The sequence below is a fragment of the Ostrinia nubilalis genome, chromosome 25 (genome assembly GCF_963855985.1).
Source record: "Ostrinia nubilalis chromosome 25, ilOstNubi1.1, whole genome shotgun sequence".
NCBI lineage: Eukaryota > Metazoa > Arthropoda > Insecta > Lepidoptera > Crambidae > Ostrinia > Ostrinia nubilalis.
The window spans coordinates 9,833,696-9,857,393 of NC_087112.1; the positions used below are offsets into that span (position 1 = coordinate 9,833,696).

The following is a 23,698-nucleotide window of genomic DNA, read 5'->3' on the forward strand; positions in this document are numbered from 1 at the left end:
AACCAAGTGAAATCAGCAGTGGGAGACGGCGCGCGGCGTGCGTTATGTGACTGCACCAGACAGTCTGCCAATAGAGAGAGATGGAGGGAGATCGTGCGGAGAGTTGTATCCGCCTCTACAACCGATGTGAACAACGCCTCAAAGTGACCACGACCGCTCTGCCGAAGAGCGTAACGAATAAGAAGCAAACAAATCTTATGAAGATGTGATAGGTCTTATTTTACAAAAAAATGTACATAGTCTACTTTTTTATTCTACTTTTTAAACTAAATATCTGGTAACTGAGTTTGTTACAGTACTTTTGTGTACGCACTTGCCATAATAATAACGCTGGTAGTGCTAAAAAGAAAGCACATTTTGGACAAAATTACATTTTTATCATAAATTATTGACTTAAAAGATATGTTTTGAGTTTAAGATAAAAGACAACACGCACTTGCCATAATAATAACGCTAAAATGAAAGCAACGTTTTGGACAAAATGTAATAAATAAATCATAAATTATTGACTTAAAAGGTATGTTTTGAGTTTATGATAAAATAAAACAATTGCTAATTTCAAAGTACATCTTGTCTTAATTGTTTACTCTATAGTCTTATCGATTTAATAAGAAAAATCTCTGTAATTATATTAGAGCCGTATGCCGATAATACTTCTAGCTAAATAATGCTGAATGGGCGAAAATACAATCAAATGCAATCAGTATGAAAAAGTATATTAATTTGTAGTTTTATTCTATAAATTGCTTTTTAAATTCCAGGTCCGAACCGTTCTGGAAAACCCCACCAGGTATCACGTGATCCAGAAGCAGAAGAGCCAGGTCCGACAGTACCTCAGTGAATCCTTCCAACCACAAACACAGGTTGGTAAATAAAGATATACCATAATTATTACCTACATTTATCATGAACTAGCTGTGAAAATAGTTTCAATAATATTTACCGTCTTTGCAACATTATTCTTTACTTCTCCGCTCCTATTAGCTGTAGGGTGATGTTAGCCTAAGCCTTCCTCCATGAATGGATAGCCCATTCAAAACAAAAATATTTTTTCAAATCGGACCAGTAGTTCCTGAAATTAGCGCATTCAAACAAACAAACAAACTCTTGAGCTCTATCGATAGCTTTATCGACAGCGTACAACTCTAGTTAGATATACTTTGAGTTAGAAATATCTAGACGTGTGATCAACATTGACTATACAAGATCGACTAGATATATTTTCCTAACAAAGAAAGTACACTATAAAATGACTTGTTTAAATATTGTTAGATTTATAAAACACTGAAGAAATACGGGCAATAACACTATGGTAAATATTGGTAATAGCGACGATGTACAATTAGCTGAGTAACATATTGCTACGTTGTTAATGTTTTTATAATGAAACCCATGAATATAAACCAAAATCTTAGACAGCTTTTAACTACAGTGACTTTATTAGGGGCAGATATACTTCTATTAATATTTTTATACTAACTGTTCCCGCGACTTCGTACGCGTGAAAACCCGTTTTCGCAACATTTTTCATTATTGCTCTGCTCCTATTGATCGTAGTTGTATAGCCTATAGCCTTCCTCGATAAATGGGCTATCTAACACTGAAAGAATTTTTCAGTAGTTCCGGAGATTAGCGCGTTCAAGTAAACAAACAAACAAACTCTTCAGTTTTATAATATTAGTATAGATTGCAATTTATTGAATCCTCCAAATATTATGCAGGCAAGTAGCTGGAGTTGCAAGGTTCTCAGTAAAATCATTATTTCAGTGCAAAAAATAACGAAATAGATTCAGTTTCTTTTGTTGATTACGAACAAATCCCGCATGCAGGTAATCTCGTATTAGTACCACAATAGTAATAAACACTCTACCAGCATGAAACTTAGAAACACCTACGCATCAAACGTGTATGTCCAAATAAATACATTATCTTATTACCAAGCCCGAAGGCCAAGTTGATCTTCGCACGCCGGTTCTAACTCTTTTATCAGTATCAGTCACGTTTCATACAAAACGGGCGGAATTTGGTTTCCATACATCGCGTGATTCACCTATTAGCAGAGGATTGATCCTTTTAGCATTCGCTTGTATGGTGGTGCCAAATGGAGGTACTAGACATTGTAATTCTGAAGCAAATAAGATATCGTAGATCAGAAGGAACGGAAGTATACGAGTACTCACCTCGTTTCCACTGCAAGTCTTGTACCTAAAACTCATTTATTTTTGCAAATAGGCTTTTCATAAGCACTTTTACACGTCCCAGTATTGACCCTACCACTGTTTCGGGACAATAAATGGGCCAGTGCTGAGAAGAAGCAGCGCATGAAACTCAGTCACTATAGCCAGAATATATTTACAGTTTGGCCACCAATGACTTACTTACCAAACTTACCCAACCTTAAGTAGCTACGGGAATAACCACCTAACTACTTTAAGAACATAAAAGCAGACTCAAGACTCTTGAGTAAAGTAACCTTGAAGTACTTACCTAAACAATTCTACCCAACCCATCTGATTGGTGGATATCGGCCGATTCCTCAATTTACCTACCTACCTAGCTCTGGTAAAATAGAATGCTCCTGCAGTGGACACCAAATTCCACAATCCCAACTATATAATATTATAAATGCGAAAGTAACTCTGTCTGTCTGTCTGTCTGTTACGCTTTCCCGCTTAAACCTCGCAACCGATTTTGATGAAATTTGGCATAGAGATAGTTTGAGTCCCGCGAAAGAACATAGGATAGTTTTTATCCCGGTTTTTGAAACAGGGACGCGCGCGATAAAGTTTTTCTGTGACAGACAAAATTCCACGCGGGCGAAGCCGCGGGCGGAAAGCTAGTAAAGTATAAAGTAACTTGACTCCCGATTAAAAATCTCAGTCATAGATGCTGTCTTGTGATCGAGCTATATTAACTTCATTCAACCAGTCAAAATCTTTCGTCTGTACCTTAGTTCTGTAATACAGAACTCAATGACCTGATGATGAAGATAATGATGAAGAACTTAACCGCCTCTGTGGTCTAGTGGTAAGACCACCTGCTTCAGACGCAGAGGTCCCGGGTTCGATTCCCAGTGGGGGCAGATTTTTCTGTTCGGTTTGGTTGGTGGTAGGGCATGTTCTAAGTCCGCCAGGCTAGCTACCAACATCTTACCTAAGTCTGTCATCATAACAACAATATTAACAGCATTGTTGTGTTCCGACAGTTAGAGGTATGATAGCCAGTTCCTCCGTGGTTGAGGATTCCGGGTGAAGCTCGCCTTCGGCCTGATCATCACTTGTTTTCTTGGTTGTCTTCAGGTGTCGCCGTCGCCACGCAGTGCGCCCGCGCAGTCGGCGCCGGAGCTGGGGCGCCGCGCCGCGTCCCCCGACCGCGCCTCCACCTCCTCGCTGCTCAGCCCCGGGCTCTGCTCTGTGGGCACCACCAACTCAGAGGTCAGTGTGGACTATAGTCTGGTCTGTGAGCACGTAGAATTTTGTCCAATGACCCCAAGCTACCCATCCTTATTGCTCGCGCGTAATTATGTTCCTATCACGCTCGCACACTCACTGCGGGTGCCAGTCGCACAGTCGCGACAGCAATATAATTACGCGCGAGCGATAAGGATGGGTAGCTAGGGGTCATTTGACAAAATTCTACGTGCTCACAGACCGGGCTTTAGACAATAATATAGGACCTTACAAACCTTGCTCGCGCAGTCGGCGCCGGACCTGGGCAAAGGACCCAGGCACTGCTCCATAGGCATCACTAATTCAGAGGTCAGTGTAGACACCAGCTAATGTAGAACCCTGGAGAACACTTGGTTTAGAGCAGTCGGTGCTGGCTAACTGCGTCCCTCGACCGCGCCTCCACCTCCTCGCTGCTCAGTCCCGGGCTATGCTCCGTGGGCACCACCAACTCAGAGGTCAGTGTGGACACCAGATAATATACAACTAAACGAAAGTTAGTGAAACTCTAGAAACCTCGCCTTGGAGCTGGTGGGCCGCGTCTACCTCCTCGCTGGTGAGCCCCGGGCTCTGTTCTGTGGGTACAACCAACTCAGAGGTCAGTCTAGAAACCTAAGCTAAGATATCATGGATGTGTATGTTATACCTGTATTTATACTTGGTCTACTCATTCCATAGCAGCCTTTTCAAGGTTCATTTGGCTGTAAAAACGGATAATAGTGATTTGGAAGACGCTTACATGAGCAATGGACTGCAATATCAAGAATAATCAAGGCTGAATGAAATTAATACTATGTATTATGACAATGACGAAACTTCATTCAGAGACAAAGAGCTCTTTCCCAATAACAGAAAATCTTCCCTACTTCCAAAAACACACTATTTTATTATTACTTTTCACTATCGCCAACGTGATAAATAAATAAAAATCCATGTCTTTTTCTAAGGCCCAATCTAGTCTTATCAAAATTCATCTAGCTGGTTCGAAAAGCTTACAGACAGATCTATCTACATTCACATTTACAACATTAGCATGCTTCACTATCTCAAGGTATTTTCTTCTAATCTCTTCTTTTCTATGGTTCTCAAAGACTCTTCTTTCTCATTCCAGGCTGATGAGTTCCTAGAGGACATCCTATCCCTGGACGGCGGCGCGGGCCCTCTCTCGTCATCGGGTCCTCCATCCACGGCCAGCTCGGTCGCCGGGGACTGCGCCCTGCTGTCCGATGCCGACATGCACGCCTTAGCAAAAGACCGGCAGAAGAAGGACAATCATAATATGAGTAAGTGAAAACTACTTAAGTATTACCTGCTAAACGCTTCCGTAGTTTACTTTTCTAGAGTCCGACTCTCGATTGAATTCAATTTCATGATGAATTCAAAAATTGAATTCAATACCAAAAAAACTTATTGTTTATTTGATGCCACTATGAATTAGGACCTTGACAGCTTCTATTATTAAGAGCAAAAGGGCAGGGCTTATGATGCACTTTTGCCGACTGAGATCGTTTCTGTCTTCCTTCAATGGTGTTTTGCTCCTCTCTGTTTTGCTGTGCCCTTGCAGGGCGTCACATGTATACCTCTATTTTGCAACAACATATAAATTGTAATGTGACATGCAATAAACGTTTTTGAATTTGAATTTGAATGGTTACAGATTAAATCCTCCCAATCTTATCTCATATCTGGTGTAATGCAATAAAATTCAAAAGATATTGTGTTCAGTGCTTTTTTATACGAGTATATTTAGACAGAAACGACCTTACTTTGTTTGGGATTTTTATTGATTTGTCCATTCTCTCCATTCCAGTTGAACGACGACGCCGGTTCAACATTAACGACCGCATCAAGGAGTTAGGGACGCTCCTGCCGAAGACCAACGATCCCTTCTATGACGTCATCCGTGACGTGCGACCCAACAAAGGCACGATCCTCAAGAGCAGTGTAGATTACATCAAGTGCTTGCGAGATGAAGTCAACAGGCTCAAGCAGAGCGAGCAGAGAAGAAAGCAGATAGAGCTGCATAATAGGAAGCTGATGCTGAGGATACAGGTCAGTAGATCACGCTAGAAAATTGACTTTAATTGGGACCTTTACCCCCGAACGTTTTGCTTTCTTTATGCCTGATTTTACCACTACAAGGTTTGACGTTTTAGGTCAAATTCTCATGAGAAAAAACTTTCTTATTGTAAGTATCAAAAGTCCAACTACATGGACGTTTGTCTTCTACGTCTCGTTTCCACTACCTACTTAAATTCCTAAAAAAGCTAGAATACAACAGCTTAGCAGCCCTACTAAATCCACCTAGGCCCTTTTTTTGCGCCGAGTAAAGCGATGGAACTGGCAGTGGGTTCTCCCCGCCAAAAAATCGGAGTTTTGCCTACTTCAATCCAACGGTGTCCACCAGAGCCTAATGAGATGGAACTGCCATGTATAGCCTGACTTAATATTTAATAATCTTGCTTCCAGGAATTAGAACGTCTAGCCAAACTGCACGGACTGCCGGTGTCGAGTAGCGACAGCGGCGGCTGGGCGTCGCCGCACACCGACGACTCCGGCGTCGATACCGCGAGCAGCTCAGAGCCACACGCGTCGCCTGCGCACGCCTCCACCCCTGTGAGTATACGCGATGTAATATTCTTAACGCAATTGGACAACGGTCATGAATAAAAATTACTTATTTACTAAAATATCTATTAATACATTTTTGAGCGTCATCGAAAAGATAGAGAATGCCATTCACATAATCATTAGGCTCATGATCAAGTTAAGGCTCATTTGAGGGTATCTAATGAGAGAAGCAATTTAAAATTACTTATGACCGTTTTCACCATCAATCCCTAATTTTTAAGTGACCCCTTTGGTAACACATAACAGGAATTTTGTTTTCATAGGGGTCACTTAAAAATTGGAGAATGATGGTGAAAACGAGCATTATTTTCTTAAAACGTGTAGGTGCCTGTCTATAAAATTGCTCTGAAAAATGCATAATATTTTGACGATATATACCTACAGTGAAACCTATTTTTCTTGTGGCTCCCCCATTCTTAGGGGTGGTTCTATTCTACTCTGCTGGAACCACACAGCTTATGAAGTAATAAAATTTGAAATTTAAACGTGTCTCTTCCAGGAGGTGATCCTGCCCAAGACGGAGCCGGCGCCGCTGATGGAGCTGGGTGAGCCGCCGCCCGATCTGCTGCGGGACATGCCGCCCGGGGAGTGCCTGTCCGCGCTCGACGCATTAGGTAGCTACCTACTCTTAGATCCTAGGTTCGGTTCCTAGATGGGACTTAATCATTGTAATTGCGACGTGCCAGATATGATGCTAGGTTCGGTTCCTTTAAGGAACATTGTGGAATGAAGACTCTGCGGGACATGCCGCCCGGGGAGTGCCTGTCCGCGCTCGACGCATTAGGTAGCTACCTACTCTAAGATCCTAGGTTCGGTTCCTAGATGGGACTTAATCATTGTAATTGCGACGTGCCAGATATGATGCTAGGTTCGGTTCCTTTAAGAAACATTGTGAAATGAAGACTCTGCGGGACATGCCGCCCGGGGAGTGCCTGTCCGCGCTCGACGCATTAGGTAGCTACCTACTCTGAGATCCTAGGTTCGGTTCCTAGGTGGGACTTATCATTGTAATTGCGACGTGCCAGATATGATGCTAGGTTCGGTTCCTTTAAGGAACATTGTGGAATGAAGACTCTGCGGGACATGCCGCCCGGCGAGTGCCTGTCCGCGCTCGACGCATTAGGTAGCTACCTACTCTAAGATCCTAGGTTCGGTTCCTAGGTGGGACTTAATCATTGTAATTGCGACGTGCTAGATATGATGCTAGGTTCGGTTCCTTTAAGGAACATTGTGGAATGAAGACTCTGCGGGACATGCCGCCCGGCGAGTGCCTGTCCGCGCTCGACGCATTAGGTAGCTACCTACTCTAAGATCCTAGGTTCGGTTCCTAGGTGGGACTTAATCATTGTAATTGCGACGTGCTAGATATGATCCTAGGTTCGGTTCCTTGATAAGACAATCACTGTGGTTGCGAACATGGGTTGGGTTCCTAGATGGTGAGGCACATGTATAGAAAAATCACTGTAATTATTCCCAGTTTGGTTTGGATATAACGATTCCATGGTTTGGTTCTATAGGAACATGTGGAACGTAGACTCTGCGGAACACGGCGCCTGAAGAGTGCCTGTCCGCGCTCGACGCATTAGGTAGCTACCTACTCTAAGATCCTAGGTTCGGTTCCTTTAGGAGACATATGGATTGAAAAAATATTGTGCAATTGTTCAAATTGCGGTTAGAACATTGCGGGTGCATGTCAGCTTACTAAATCTGACACCAGCTTTATGATTTTAATAGTAACTAGCGGCCGCCCGCGACTTCGTACGCGTGGATCCCGTTTTATCCCCTTTTCCCGAATTTTTTTTGCTATAAACCTCACGGAGCCCGAGACCTTTCCAACGAATGCAAAACCGTGGAACTCGGTTCGTGCGTTCTGGAGTTATAGCGTCAGGGAGGAAAACCCGACTTATTTTTATATAGTAGATTGTTACAACACCCTCGGTCGTTTTAAAAGTCCACAAGTAAAGAATTTCGATCCCTGGGAAAAACTTGCACTTGAGTGCTTGGTACCAGACCAGCTCTTGCTGTCATCTCAGGATATATCTACTGGAGAATATCGTCACCGTCGTGGCAGAATTAAATAACTGACAAAACCAAAGTTGCGAGATATTCACGTTTTTGTGTTTTTTTTCGTTAAAAATGGCGATAACTTTTAAGGGTAAAAATATTTTACTATCGGTCTTTTGATATTTTATACAGCCAATTTACCTTTATTAATTCAATATTCTTCGATAATGTTACTTTGTATAATTTTAAATAAAAAAATGTAATTATTTAGTTTTGCCACAACCGTATTTTACAACAAAGTTGCAGTTATTTAGTTTTTGTATGTCATTTATTTAGTTTTGCCACAACCAAGGTATTACAAAAACGAATATTTCCATTGAATAAGTACACTTGTTGAATTTTGCCACGCTTTTGTTGACCGAAATGTTGATTTATTCATTTTATTTTATTTGTTTTGTTAATGCAATTTTAGTCAAAATCTGTAAAATTGTTAAATAAGACTAGAATATACCTACTTATTTAATACTTATAGATAAATGTTTTAACAAATTGTTATGGTAACCATCAACATCAAATTCCCATAACATTGAAATTAAATTGAAAGAACCAACATCGAAATGAATATCAAAATTAAAATATTCCAAAAACAATAAAACTGTAATAGGGATCTCTCCCTAGGGATCCATAGGGATCCCTTACCCTCAACGTCATGGCAGAACGACGTTCAATGTCACTGCAGATCTCCGTTGACGCTGAGGCACATCGGCAGCTCAATAGACAGATATGGAAGTCCTTGCGACATGATGTTCGAAACTTTCATACAAATAGTATTAAAGAGGCGATAGAGCGGAACCAAGGCTCGAAAGTGTTCGAAAGAGACAACTCTATTAGGCGAAGCTAGCTGACGAAGCTAAGGAGTATAACGTCAACAAAAGCCGAGGTTCTGGGTGAGATTGAAAAGTTTTATGGGTAGCCATTAGGTATTCCTCGACGAAGATATTGTGGATATCAGCATTATCAGCCTATACGAGATTAGGATGGCTCTCAAACACCTAAAGAACAACAAGGCACCGGGTGATGACGGAATAACCTCGGAGCTTCTGAACGCAGGCGGAACATCGACATTGAAGTCAAGTCCTTCAGAGACTATTTAACTTCATCTTACTCCAGGGAACAACGCCAGAGGCATAGAACAGAAGCGTGGTGGTACTCTTCTTCAAGAAAGGGGATAAAACCTTCCTGAAAAATTACTGACCCATCTAGCTTCTGAGTCATGTCTATAAGCTGTTTTCGAAAGTTACCACGAATGACCTCGCGCTGAAGTGCTTGTACAGAAACGCCACCATGTTCGTCCGAGTACAGGAGTGGAGTACGAGGGCGATTCCTCTACAGCGAGGCATGAGGGAGATGTTATATCTCCGGATCTCCGAAACTATTCACCGCTGCATTGGGAGACTTTTCAAACTCCTTGAATAGAAAGGATTCGGCATAAACATCAATGATGAGTACCTACATCACTCACCTTCGGTTAGCCGACGATATTGTGTGGTCATGGCAAAATCACTGGAAAACCTCGGCACAATGATCGAAGACCTTAATCTCCCAAAAGGTAGGCCTTCGGGTGAACAACATGGAAAAACGAAGCTTTTGTCGAATGTCTATGTTGCGCCATACCCAGTTTCAGTTAGGAGCTCGAATCTCGAGATTGTTGACAAGTATGTCTACCTTGGACAAACGTTTCAGCTAGGTAGAGAAAGAGGTCGAATCCAATTCGGCTGGGCAGCGTTCGGGAAACTACACAACATCCTTTTGTCCAAAATATCTCAGTGCCTAAAGATATACGGCTCGGGAACGCGGCCTCTTACTATAGGCCTTATAAATAAGCTCAAAGTTGCACAGCGTGCTTTGAAGAGGGCTATGCTCGGTTTTTCTGTACAAGAGACAGGGCACATAGTGCGCAAAACTGACAGACGATGGAGCAGCAAGGTTCTGGAGTGGAGGACACGTACCGGAAAGCACAACGTGGACTTCATAAAGGTAGCAGGAAAGCACTGGATGCAGACAACTACCAGCCGGTCATATTGAAAATCATTGGGGGAGGCCTATGTTCGGCAGTAGATGTCCTTTAAGGCTGAAATGATGATGATAATGACAATAACTATACAGATTCAACATCTGAGTAATGAACATTGAAATTAAAAGTAACATTTAAAGTAATGTTACAAAAATTTAATAAATCAAAAACACAATTGTACGAGTATTTTGATCGGATCGAGTTGTGGCAGAATTAAATAAAGTCACTTATTGACTTTCTTAGTACAAGTATTTTTAAGCAATGTTTCGCAGTGAGTTGTGGCAGAATTAAATAAAGTCACTTATTCAGTTTAGCCACGTAAATTCTACAACAAACGGAGTTATGATTTATGGTCAATGGTTTCACTAAACTGAAGATATCTTTGGAAATATCATAGATATTACCACGAGAGTAAGACCAAAATATAGGTAACACTTTCTACTATACAAAAAGTGGAAAAAGTGGTTTTTGCCAAAAGTGTCAGTTATTTAATTCTGCCACGACGGTGACGATATTATCCAATACTAACTGAGAATATTGAGCTACTTCTCCTCACCAGACTACATTATTATGTTGAACAGAGCGATATTATTATGTTGAAAACTGTGTAGGTAAAACTGCTTTTCATCAAAAGTCAACTTAAGCAGAAAGACACGGGTCTTAACGCGACATTTATGAATGAGTTACATTATGTACTCACGGTGGTCACAAGCAGACTGGCGGCTCACGGAGTCGTCCGTTCGGGCGGGCTTGAAAATTTTCAACTACCATCATATTATTGTCATCAAAAGTCAATTTCCTGATTGCCCCGAGTACATTCGGAAGGTTATGTCAAGAACTGTCTAAGAGTGCTTTGTAGAAGTTAAAAAAAATCTGATAGATCCCTAAATCCAAAGCCCAATATGTCACCTCGTTCGCTTGTTCCAGATGGGCTGAAGCTGGGCTCGTGTTCTCCACTCAGCCGCGACGAGGGCCTGTCGCTGGGCTGCCTGGAGCCCGACCTGTGCCTGGAGCCCGTGCCCGATAACCTCTTCAGCCATAAAGACATTAAGGTAAGTCACCACTCCACTCCACCGTAATCTGAGCGAGATTGAAACCCGAGACTCGAGTTATAACTTCTGCCCATATGGAAAAATAACTAATGTTTACAAGATGGTTTCAGTATGTCTTGTGTGTAAAATAAAATATAGGAAAACACGTAATGGAGTATTATGTTTCCACTTTGGTTTCGGTCAGATTTCAATTTCAATCAACCTGAGGCACTGAAAAAAAATAAGATTCCGCGCCGTTGACGTTCAGCAGGGTGACTGACACACTAACACTCCAGTGTTACGAATAGCAGTAAACCATTATGTTCAGATTACGACTTCAACAAAGGTCCTAGGCCACTAAGCCTAAGGCGCAATTTGGTTTCTATCGACACTTCACACTAGATCCCATTCCAGAAGTATCAAAATGCATATCATTAGCCATAAGCGCTGGACAATATTTGATTCACTCGTCACTTCGTAGCGCTTTTCAGCAACATATCCAGCAGTGGAACTGTGAGATCAATATATTTAGAATAAGTAGCTTACAGAATTTTAACAGTTTCCTTGTGTTACAGATGCGGCTGTCGCCTTCGCCAGGGCTCCTGGGCGGCAGCGAGAGCGACGCCGTGCTCAACCTCGCGCAGATCGAAGACCTCATGGACGACGACTCGCACAACCCCGTCACGCAGGGTGAGATTTCCCATAATACCACACGTTTTTTCCTCTTGATCTTGAGTACCAGAAAATAGCACTCATCTTCATTTCAGCCATAGGACATCCGCTGCTGAACATAGGCCTTCCCCAATGCTTTCCACGTTGATCGATCGGTAGCGGCCTGCGTGCCACTTCAGCTTGCTAATCCGTCGGGCTATGTCAGCGACTTTGGTTCGTTTACGGATTTCCTCATTTTTGATTCGATCTCGCAAAGAAACACCAAGCATAGCCCTCTCCATAGCACGCTAAACTCACATACTTTCTACAAACCACTGTTTCTTTCTCTTGAGTACCAGAAAGAACGCACTCGGATAGGTTACAGAAAGAATGTCGCCTTTTGGATCCCTTGTCAGGTGGACCTCATAGACTCGAACCACCCCACACAACGCAGTGTGAGGATGGGTTCGTTAATAACTGCGCTAACCCCTCCAGCTAAATGTAATGTCCAGATTCCTGTATTCACCAAAATAATTCAGGGGTTCGAACCTGACTTTCGAATCGACAGTCTGGCACTAACACTGTTGTGCTGTTTCCTCTTTAATACCAGAAACTAGAGACATAATTCTTCCTCTGAAATATCCAGGAGTACTAGAAAATACCCTGTTCAGGTTATAGACATAACCCCCACCTATTTGGCGCCAGAACGATTAGAGAGAACTAACGAGAATTTACTGCGCGATTGACCCTCGCCATGACTTTCTAAAACGCAAATCCTCAACCACTCCATCGTTCCAGGTGACCCCATGCTGTGTTCATCCCCGACCTCCCAGCTGTGCCTCAGCGACGTGGTAGCAGACGCTGCCGACCGCTCCATGGCCATGCTGCATGACGAGGCTTCTTACAGCACGCACGCGCCAGGTAATATTGTCATCATCGTCTTCATCATCATCATCATCATCATTATCATCTCCCAGCTGTGCCTCAGCGACGTGGTAGCAGACGCTGCCGACCGCTCCATGGCCATGCTGCACGACGAGGCTTCTTACAGCACGCACGCGCCAGGTTAATATTGTCATCATCTTCTTCATAATCATCATCATCATCCCCGACCTCCCAGCTGTGCCTCAGCGACGTGGTAGCAGACGCCGCCGACCGCTCCATGGCCATGCTGCACGACGAGGCGCCTTACAGCACGCACGCGCCAGGTAATATTGTCATCATCGTCTTCATCATCATCATCATCATCATCATCATCATCATCATCATCATCATTATCACCTCCCAGCTGTGCCTCAGCGACGTGGTAGCAGACGCGGCCGACCGCTCCATGGCCATGCTGCACGACGAGGCTTCTTACAGCACGCACGCGCCAGGTAACGTCATCGACTTCATCATTATTTTCTTCTTCATCATCATCTTATTATTCTTTATCATCATATTCTTCTGCTTCTTTATCGCCGTCATCATCATCTTCTCCCGACGTTCCAGCTGTACATTTGGTATAGACGCGGCCGATCGCTCGAGGCGTCTTGCAGCAGGCCCTCGCCAGATAATATTAGCATCATCATTATCAATATTATCATTATCCTCTTATTCTTCATCTTCTTCTGCTATTTCTTCTACGTCTTCTTCATATTCATCGTCATCATGATCATCATTCAACGTAGGTACTTAGCTTCGCCAAAGAGTGCCGAAGATCAAGCATCTATCGCTATTTCAACAAGTCACTGGTCTTACCTCCTCCAAGAAATTTCAAAGAACACCATCTCTTTTATACAACCATTGCTAGCTATCTTCTTATAAAATATCCTAGTTACTTAGTTACGTACTGTCTGCCTGTAGTTTCAAAACATTAAGTATAATACAAGGCATTATTTTCAAAAGATCGACTTCTTTTAGTGGGATTATATAATCCATGAACTAACTAGGCATCGTGCATCGCTGTGATCGCTGAGCTTCTGAGATATTGATAAGAAAACCTTTTGAAACAAAGTGGGAAAATATGGCTTTATATCTGCAGTCTAAAATGAAAATCTTACCTAGTGGAACTCAGAACTGTAGGTTTAAAACATTTTTCACGCAGAACAAGGCAGGTATTATCTCGTCATTAATTTGTATGTTTCTTCCCACCAGGATCTTCATCTCTAATGTCCGAATCGATGGGACTAGGAGGCATGTCAGGATTAGGGGAGACGTGTCTACCTTCACTCCTGCTGGGCGGCCCGCACCACCACGCGCCGCACTCTCCCCACCACCACCCGCGGCAACATTGCTTCGACATGGACTTGGGAGCTTAGCCAAGAATCCAGACTCAGTCAAAATGCCCAGTGGTACGAAACACGCAGTATATTGGAACATGATGGTTATACTTTTGTATAAACAAGTTTTACTGCGTTTTCTAGATCAAGACAGTTTTAGAAGTTCGTTACAATTTTTTGTGTTCTGTGGAACCAGACAACGAATTTTTTTGCTAATACCCGAGAAAAAAATTGAAATACCTAATTCTACGCCCATTTCAACAGCTGACTCAAAGAATTAAAGTATATTATGCCATTTCTTTGTGGTGTCTTGTGAGATTTTGGTGCACACAGATGGAATTCTTCGTGCTCTTAACTGAGTAAAAACCTAAACTTAGAACACACCTGGATACTATAAACACTTGAATAAAAAAGATCTCTACAACCTGGTTATAAAAGACGTATGCGTGGATTTTTGTCGTATGTCCAGATCGAATCGTATCATGCAATTGATTTCAGTACATTTTAACTTATAATGAAGTTTGAGTAGATAATTAACATCAAATATCAACTTTTTCAAACTTATCATTTTTAAAATTTTTACTATTTAATTTAGAAAAGTACAGCAAAACTTTTTTAATTTCAAATTATTTTATTGATTTGATGAATTCTTCTTGCACAATTTTTGTTTGCCTGAAAACACTGCAATTTCTACGACTAATGCTTACATTTTTCTAATTTTTTGAATCACAGTTGAAAAACCAAAGATCACTTTGTCAAAAATACTATTTGGAATATTTTGAGTCCTAATTTTAGACTTAAGTATTTAAAAGGTCGTGATACATTAGTTACCAGCTCATCTTTTAGAGATATTATTAATTTAGTTGATTTTATAACTTGTTTCTAAATTTTGGCCCACTGTGCAAACAAAGGGTTGTGCTAAGATTTTTAAGCTTTTGAAAAAAAGGATTTGTCAAAATCTACGTAACTATTTTTAACGTAAAAGTATTTAAAAATAAACAAGATTTTTGTTGTATTTTACATTTTGATATAAAAGCAATTTTACAAGGAATTTTGTAAAATTAACGGTGCTTTACTTATTTTCTGGAGACTAAAATGGTGTCTATTTTACATAGAATATATTATTTTATATATTTATATACAATATAACTGGGATAATAACTAGAGGACCATAATTACATAAAAATGTGATACAATATATTTTTAGATGATATTTATTGAGATATTTTACTATTTTTATGTGAATATCACAAAGTGCCTTGCTTTTAGCCAATCATCAGATGCTTATTTATGTTAAATTTTGTAAATATTTATGAGATTTTTAAAAATCTTTAACACTGGTTAAGCAATTCACGTGTGTACGTTAAGTTTTTGTGATGAATTTATTAAAAAACTGTAATTTAGATTCATAATTCAGTATTTTATCTTTGAACTGTATAAGAAATGTAAGATTAGGGTGATTTTGTATTACCGAAATATTTTGTTAAAAAATGTTGCTTTGGCGCAGCTAATTTTTTGATGAATGCAAAAATTTCTATTTTTGTACACCCTATATTAAGCGTAGTGGTACTTTGTTGTTAAACAAATCGAACAAAAGCTATTTTATCTAATTTTAAGTAAAATGCGAATCAGTGAGCCTTATAGTAGATTTTATTTTTAATAATAGTAGAGAGAATCGTTATTTTGTTACTTCTTGTGAAAGTTAAGTGTGTGTGAATTTCGCTGGGAAATAAAATAACGAAATAAATAAATAAAAATGTTTACCTACAATTTTGGACCTTCGTAACACCTGCGTTTAGTAATTCTGTAGATAATATTCTAAATATCGTATTAAAAGTGATATTATGTGCCTTAATATGTACTTTGTATAGTAATAAATATTGTTTATCGTGTAAATAGATTATTTTGTTCATATTTAGATAATATTTAAGATTTTTTTTCGTTTGACCTGTACATTGTAGTTTAGCAAATTTGAAGCATTACATTATATTTAGTTCTCTTTTTTCTTTAATTCTACAAAAAAAAATGATATTGTATTTCAATAACTTAGAAAACGAATTAGCAACTATATTATTTGTGAAAACTTTATTATATGATTTATTTAGCTATTTACTTACGATAAAACGCAATAATTTACCTATATCTTTTATGTGGAATTTTGTGTCTCGAGCGAAACACAAACACAAACTTATGTATGAATGTTATTTAATATTGTATGAGATTAAAAATGTTAAAGTACAAAAGTAAATAACAAAATTTACGAGAATAATATTCGCCTTTTATTAAAATACCCTTTTTGTAGTCTACGGAAAATAGCTACTAATTTATGTACATAGTTACAAATAGGAAACAATTTTTGTATCAACAATGATACAAAATAATATAAAGACATGTATCTAGCCACTGTTTGTGAGTTTGCTCTGTCGATACACGACTTATAAATAAATACAAGCGTATCTCGTTTGATGTAACTCATTAGATACGCTTTAAAGTAACGTAAACCATGATTGTGCCGACTGTGATAAAAAAAAATCCCGTTTTGGGATTTGGATTTTTTAATTTTATCTTTAGTAATAATTTATTTGGTGATATTTAATCGATACCAAGTTTGACCATTTGCAAATCCTGATTAAACACCGCACAAAAACTATTGTTAATTCCATCGGGCACGCTCCAGACAAAGGTTCTCCCCAAACTGAAGTTGCAACGATTATTTTTATCCATTCAGATTTGCAACAATAGACCGTTTCAAATTTCGAACGAAATTTGCGTTTTTGCATAAAACGCATGCGCAAGTCGGCGCGTGCGACACATTAAAAATGTAGAGGGACCACACTATAGTCTATACTGGGATATGGGTATTGTTACCAAATGGGTAATTATTAGTATACCTACTTAATTTTCGTAAATGATAGAACAACACAATCTGCAAGAAATGTATATTGTTCTCAATAACATTATTTGTATCAAATTGACAACATTGTTTGCAAACTGAAGTTGCTGAGCTTGCAAGAGCTTCCAGTGAAAACTGCTTGCGGTGACTCCAAATAAGTTTGCATTTGTCAATCTCAAAGTGCATTTAGTGAGCGAGGGACCCAGCCCCAAAGGAATTTACAGTCTATTTCATCAATTTCTGATGATTTCTGCAAATACTTATGTACTACATCACAGCAATTTGAAAATACACCGGGCTCAGCCAAGCACGTGGCAGGCACTGAGGAGAAGAGGTTTGTGCGCCGTTATTTTATAAAATAGCTTGGAGCTTTATATAAATGATGTACTGGGAAATTTTTGTAGTCTGCTAATATGCTATTTAATCCTAAGATATTGGAAATCATGGGGACCCTACATTGCATTGTGACCGCGCAATTGTTGCATCGCATAATACGCTACAGTTTCCGAGTTTTTTCACAAATTTAAATGAACCCTCGCACAATGGCTGCCATTTGCATGGCGGATCATGTTCGATGCATATTTTAGGGGGACGAATGCAAAAAATGCAAAGTATTGATTTGATTGAGAATTTCGCGGCGAAATGTGAAGTTTTTGCTGTTTTTGCTCCAGTTTCATTTTGGAAATGAGACTGGTTTCAACGAAAAAAAGTATTTTTTTGATGTGTAATTAAATGTATTTACTGTACGAAACACCTAAGCTATATTAGCTATATACTAAAGGCTACCCCTAAAAAGATTTTGTATAGTATTTCTAAGATGAAGTAGATTTTTTATGTATTCTATGATTTGTTAACTTATACCTAGGTACTAAAAATAATTTAAATTATTTGCTGTGGGCTTAGAAAAGCGCTGTGGATAGGTCTATGGGGTAGATAGATAGATAGACAGATAAAACGTTTATTTGCATAACAGAAACACACATTACAAACAGAAAGTACCAAAAGTAGGATAAAATAGTACCTACCCTCAGGACAATATGACATGGTATGGTAAGACAGAAATAAAAAGAAAAAAAATCATTATGACATACAATATAGGTATAGATGACCCACGCTGAACTGTCCCGCCAAACTCAATGACAGGGGGGCGCTACCATCGTTCAACTATATGGTTTCCAACATGGCAAAAATCTGAACCAGCGATCCGGTATTGACGGTGGCGCCCCACTGTCAATGTCATCGACAGGACAGTCCAGTATTTTGGAACTATACACACTTTATACAGAAATGTGTGTTGCAGCAATGCAAAACGGCAATAGCTCAGTAATTGGTTTACTTAAAAGCAAACCACTGATTTTCAGCTATAGCCTAAGGACGAAAGAACGCGCGTAACACGTCAACGTGTAGGACGTAGGTAGTTATAAAAATAAGTAAATCCATATAAAAATACCCACCATAGACTTCACCAATGACTATGAAACTCTTTCACTCTGCTTTCACCGACAATTTTCTTGTCAATAAAGACAACTGTCACATCAACAGAAAACAAACATTCTCGCAAATACCCTCGACATTCATTTAAAATTATGTTGTAGTGTTAATTGTTATTTCATTTAGGATTTAGTGCAAAGTTTATTATATTGAGGCCATTCTGTGCTCTGTGCAATCAGTAAGTCCTTTGCCACATCTGTGCTTTTTCAATTCTAGTGAAGGGCTAATCTTTTCTGCAAGGTGTCCTATTATTTTTGTAGAAAATCATTAATAATAATTACAAGAAACATTGCTTGTGTAAGTACATTTCCTATAGCCCTTTTGCGCATAAGTAGTTTGTCTATTGGATTTTTTTATAAAATTTTATCAACGTTTAAACGCATCGTTTAACACCTCCATTGCCCAGTGGTTGGTGGCCCACTCATTTGGGCCACATAAGCCCATGTACAGTTTTATGTTCGTTGTTAAGAATGCCTATTTGATCGCAGGTATACAAGCACTCTACTACAAAGCCTCTTGAAGAAGCTGGTCTTGGATGATCATCCCAATTAAGAGCAAACACCATAAAATACGTAGGTCATAAAGAGACCTACAAATCGCACCATGACGCAAGCGACGCCAATCCCGGCCGTGCCTACGCAGCCGTTCCCGGAGGTGTTCAAGCCAATCGATGTGGAACCAAAGGTTGAAGCTGAGGAGGAGGTTGAAGTAAGGGAACACCTTTTAAATCCATTACTAAATTCGTTCAAATGATATCCAATGCTGGACTATGGCCTACGGTCCTACGCTGCCCGCATCGCATCCAGGCGCAATTTACAACCATAATACTTTTTTCACGCGGCTTCACCCGCTTTTCGGTTTGGTGCGGGAAGACTTAATTTAAATGACTTAAAAAATATTCATTTAAATCAGCGTTAAAAATAACAGCCAGGCAGATAAAATTAGTTTCTCATTTTATATTATGTCCCACGCTGCGCTTGACGGTAGTTACCTACAAGATGGATAGATGACCTCATAAAGGTAGCAGGAAGGCGCTGGATACAGGCCCCTACTAACCGGCCAATCTGGAAATCATCGGGAGCGGCATTCCGTCGACGTTTTGTGACTAAAATGGTAGTTAATACACTCGGCATCAAATAAACCGCACCTCCCGCGACAAGCACTTTCAAACATATGTATCCCCACATCCCACCAATATTGGCACCATTTAAAAGCCTAGTTCTAAACGTCATTTCATTAAAGGAAAGGTTTTTACCCCAAAAATGTGTCCTTAGAAGGATCCAGAGTCACTTAATCAAACAATAGGTAGTTACGCTTGAGCCAACTTTTATGGTTATAAAACTGTTAAGTTGCAATTAATCGCTATCCATCTGTAAAAGAGGACACGTGAGATCATTGTTTGGTTTTAAAACCATAAAAATTGGTCTAATTGATCCCAGAGGTGAGCCCAAAGTGAGGTCCTTTTTCAAGTCACATTTACGGTATATGTTAATCATTTATTAAGAAATTAAAGGTGTTTTTCTTTAAGGATATTTATTAGGCTTTCAAATAACACCAATATTGTTGGGGCACCATGATTGTGTCAGAAGAAAATCTTTAAAGTTCGCGTCGCGGTAGGTGCGGTTTATTTGATGTTGAGTATACATAATGACTTCTATATCTGGCACAGCAACTCCTGCCTCTGCCCCGAGTCCTCCAAGACCTGACGCCGGTGGACCGGCTGCTCATCACCAAGCGGCTCAGGGTCAAGAACGTTCTGTTCCTGAGAGGCAAGAGGAACAAGTTCTTTGTCCGCACGCCTGACCAGAACCTCGTGTACACTGTTGAGGAGGAGAACAAGTAAGCTAACTCCATTTACGAAGTTGCCTTACACGCAGAGTGCTATGCCAATTTGGCAATGAAAATAATAAATAATCTTCTATATTTATAATAGCGAAAGGTCACTGACTGACTCACTGACTCATCACGAAATCTCAGAAATTACAAGTGCTAGGAGTCTCAAATTTTGCATGAGGGTTCATTTTAGAACATAGGTACTCACTAAGAACGAATTTTACGAAACTCCACCCCTAAGGGGGTTAAACTGGATCCACGCGTACGAAGACACGGGCGCCCGCTAGTGATTAATAAAATATGTACACCTTTGAGGCTTTGACTCTACGAGTACTATCTTACCTAGCTAATCTTAAAACGATCCAAGCTCAAAAGCTAAAATTAAAATCAAATTAAATCAAAAATATTTTATTCAGTATAGACCAATATTTTGGCACTTATGAAAAGCTAAAAAAAAAGTCCACCAATGTATCTCCTTATCTCAGTCGCTCATCAATACAGTTAGCGTAATCAAATTAAATCAAATCAAATCGTTTATTTATCCAACTCTACCATTGCTACGGGACAGTAATATGGGCCAGTGCTGAGAAGAAGCAGCGCAAGAAACTCAGTAATCAGTAATGATATGAATTCAAATCCCAATTCGATTTTCCCAACCAACCAGTTCTCACTTCTCAGTCAACCAAAGTTAGCAAAATGTTACTCATCAATTAACCTAACCTGTTTACCTTCAGATGGTGGGTGGGCTACCTTTGCTACGGGCTGCGGCCGCTGGAGCTGCGCGTGAGCAACAGCTTGGGCCGCGAGGTGATGCGGATACGGCGCCCATTCGCCTTCACCGGCCGAGTGCTGCCCTGCCAACTCCAGAACATTCAGGTACTATTCCCACCGCTGCAACTCCTGTGTAGCCAGGATCTACAGCTTGACCGCTAATAACCCAACCAGTAAACGGTCAAGTTTGTCCCGAGGGAAAACTGTCTTTGGATCCGCAACGAAATCAATCAGATGAATATGAATATAGGAGCCTCCTCCAAGGATTTCTATAACGACCTGTCCTGCGCTGCCAGCATCCTGGTACTTCCCGTGACCTTCACTAGATCGTCGGTCTACCTAGTGTGGGGCCTGCCTACGAGTATTAAATACGGCTTCCGGCCTGTGATCGCCACTCGCGAGCTGCTTTCTGCCCCAATGGCCATCAGCTCTACGAGCTATGTATCCCGCCCACTGCCACTTGATTTCAGAACATTCAGCTCACCAAAAACTTCTATTATTCATAATCATCTCAACCATAGGACGTCCTCTGCTGAACATACGACTCTCCCATTATTTTCAGACAGGCCGTTTGGCAGCCGCCTTCACCCAACTCTCTTCCATCGTCTGTCTTCCCAATCTTTAATAATCTGGCTGTCCTTATATGAATAACGATAGTATGTATTTGCAGGTGTTCGCACCGCCCGAGCATCGTATCGGCACCATAGAACAGCAGTGGGCAGCCATCCGGCCCATCTACCTCGTCAAGAATGATGATGGAGACAGTATTTTCTGGATACGAGGTACTTTACCATTAACTTGTGAATCTTTAACATCCTATTTAAAAAAGTTTGATAGTAGAATCAGGCTGATTCTGAAATACAAGAGTTCAATTTACAGTTTGTGAATTACTACCACCAGCGTTGTTAATGTAAAGACATGATTGTCTTCAGCTATTCATTTCTAGACTCAGTGGACATAAGAACTGTTTCATTCTCACTTGTTATATTGGCACCGTGAAAGGAACTAAAATAAGGAAAGCTTTCCTCAGTCACCTGTTAATCGCTCCCATCTTCCAGGTCCCCACGTCACTGTGAGCTGCTTCAGAGACGTCCAGTTCCAGATCCTCCGTACGGACGGCTCGCACGTCGGCGCCACCTGCAAGCGCTGGCAGGGACTGGCTCATGCGATGTTCATGGCCCCGGTCACTGACAGGTCAGTGAAGGAACACTATAGCATCTTATGGAGCTGTGATAGAGGCTGTTTTGCAAAAAACATGGGTAATCTGCTGCCATATTCAAAGCGCCACCTGCAAGCGCTGGCAGGGACTGGCTCATGCGATGTTCATGGCCCCGGTCACTGACAGGTCAGTGAAGGAACACTATAGCATCTTATGGAGCTGGGATAGAGGCTGTTTTGCAAAAAACATGGGTAATCTGCTGCCATATTCAAAGCGCCACCTGCAAGCGCTGGCAGGGACTGGCTCATGCGATGTTCATGGCCCCGGTCACTGACAGGTCAGTGAAGGAACACTATAGCATCTTATGGAGCTGGGATAGAGGCTGTTTTGCAAAAAACATGGGTAATCTGCTGCCATATTCAAAGCGCCACCTGCAAGCGCTGGCAGGGACTGGCTCATGCGATGTTCATGGCCCCGGTCACTGACAGGTCAGTGAAGATACACTGTAGCATCTTATGAAGGCTGTTTTGCAACATTTAGTCTGATATACTGGACTCTTTAAACTGTAAAAATTAGATGTATGTATTAGATGGTATACTGTTTATGTCTGCTGTTTCGCCTTATCAACGCTGCGAGATGCAAAATGGACACTACAGAGATGCTAAAGTTTTCAGCTAGATTTGCAGTCCATACTAATACTGGCTACTGATCTTTTACCATTAGGCTTTATGAATGCAATGTATCCAACTTAAAAAACGAAAATACTAGGATGGCTAGATGGATTTTTATTGGCGGTCAAGCTGTAGATCCGCTACACAGGAGTTGCAGCGGTGGGAACTAGAGGTGGGAATAGTCCCGAAGTATTGCGAAAGCGCGCGTCGCGGGAAGTGCCTGGAATCCTGGATGTAGACGATGTGGTCAGCGCAGGACTCTCCGTTGTGGAAATCCTTGGGGCCCTTGGGGGAGGCCTTTGGCCAGCAGTGGACGTCATTCGGCTGAAACGAACGAACGATTGTGAAAGCAACTAGGTATGGTCAAATAGGTACTCTAGTCTTGCCAATAAGGAGTGATCTATCATGGTATTCCATGACAGATTCGGCGTGGCGTTCGAGCGAGGGCTGACGGAGGTCGAGAAGGGCCTGCTGCTGGCCGCGACGCTGCTCATGGACTACATGTACTATGACGTCTGAATATACTGCTCACGGTCTGAACGGCTTTTATTTACTTACTTACATTACAAATATTCTGACAGCTGACTAGCATCTTTTTATATGGTCTATCAACCTGGCACAGTGATGCTGTGAATGTTGACTGACTTATTTCAGAAAAGGGCACTACACTGGTCCAACTTCATTAGTTTTTATTAAAAACTTGTAATAATATAAGGTGAGCCAAAAATGTATGCAAATAGCAACGCTTGATTTCTCGAAAACGGTTAGGGTAAGGACGCGTG

At 40.8% G+C, this 23,698-nt stretch overlaps 2 protein-coding genes and 1 long non-coding RNA gene across 3 annotated transcripts in view; all 3 read left to right on the top strand.

The window, feature by feature from the left end:
• Nucleotides 1-12,907, top strand: part of LOC135084041 (transcription factor EB) — a 143,233-nt gene extending 130,326 nt beyond the window's left edge. The window contains exons 4-12 of the mRNA XM_063978784.1: nucleotides 762-863; nucleotides 3,300-3,434; nucleotides 4,558-4,729; nucleotides 5,257-5,498; nucleotides 5,916-6,062; nucleotides 6,577-6,691; nucleotides 11,083-11,207; nucleotides 11,762-11,876; nucleotides 12,636-12,907. Coding sequence (XP_063834854.1) covers nucleotides 762-863; nucleotides 3,300-3,434; nucleotides 4,558-4,729; nucleotides 5,257-5,498; nucleotides 5,916-6,062; nucleotides 6,577-6,691; nucleotides 11,083-11,207; nucleotides 11,762-11,876; nucleotides 12,636-12,907 — 1,425 coding nt within the window. The remainder of the gene's footprint in view (nucleotides 1-761; nucleotides 864-3,299; nucleotides 3,435-4,557; nucleotides 4,730-5,256; nucleotides 5,499-5,915; nucleotides 6,063-6,576; nucleotides 6,692-11,082; nucleotides 11,208-11,761; nucleotides 11,877-12,635) is intronic.
• Nucleotides 12,908-13,107: 200 nt separating this feature from the next.
• Nucleotides 13,108-16,367, top strand: LOC135084166 (uncharacterized). The gene is made up of 2 exons (XR_010259771.1): nucleotides 13,108-13,213; nucleotides 13,974-16,367. It is a non-coding gene; the product is annotated as an uncharacterized LOC135084166 (long non-coding RNA).
• A 2,673-nt stretch (nucleotides 16,368-19,040) lies between these two features.
• On the top strand, nucleotides 19,041-23,435 carry LOC135084115 (phospholipid scramblase 2-like). Its single transcript, XM_063978859.1, has 6 exons — nucleotides 19,041-19,190; nucleotides 20,152-20,321; nucleotides 21,050-21,191; nucleotides 21,757-21,868; nucleotides 22,145-22,280; nucleotides 23,339-23,435. Exons 1-6 carry the CDS (start codon nucleotides 19,086-19,088, stop codon nucleotides 23,433-23,435), a joined length of 762 nt encoding a protein of 253 aa, XP_063834929.1. The 5' UTR covers nucleotides 19,041-19,085.
• Nucleotides 23,436-23,698: the final 263 nt, after the last annotated feature.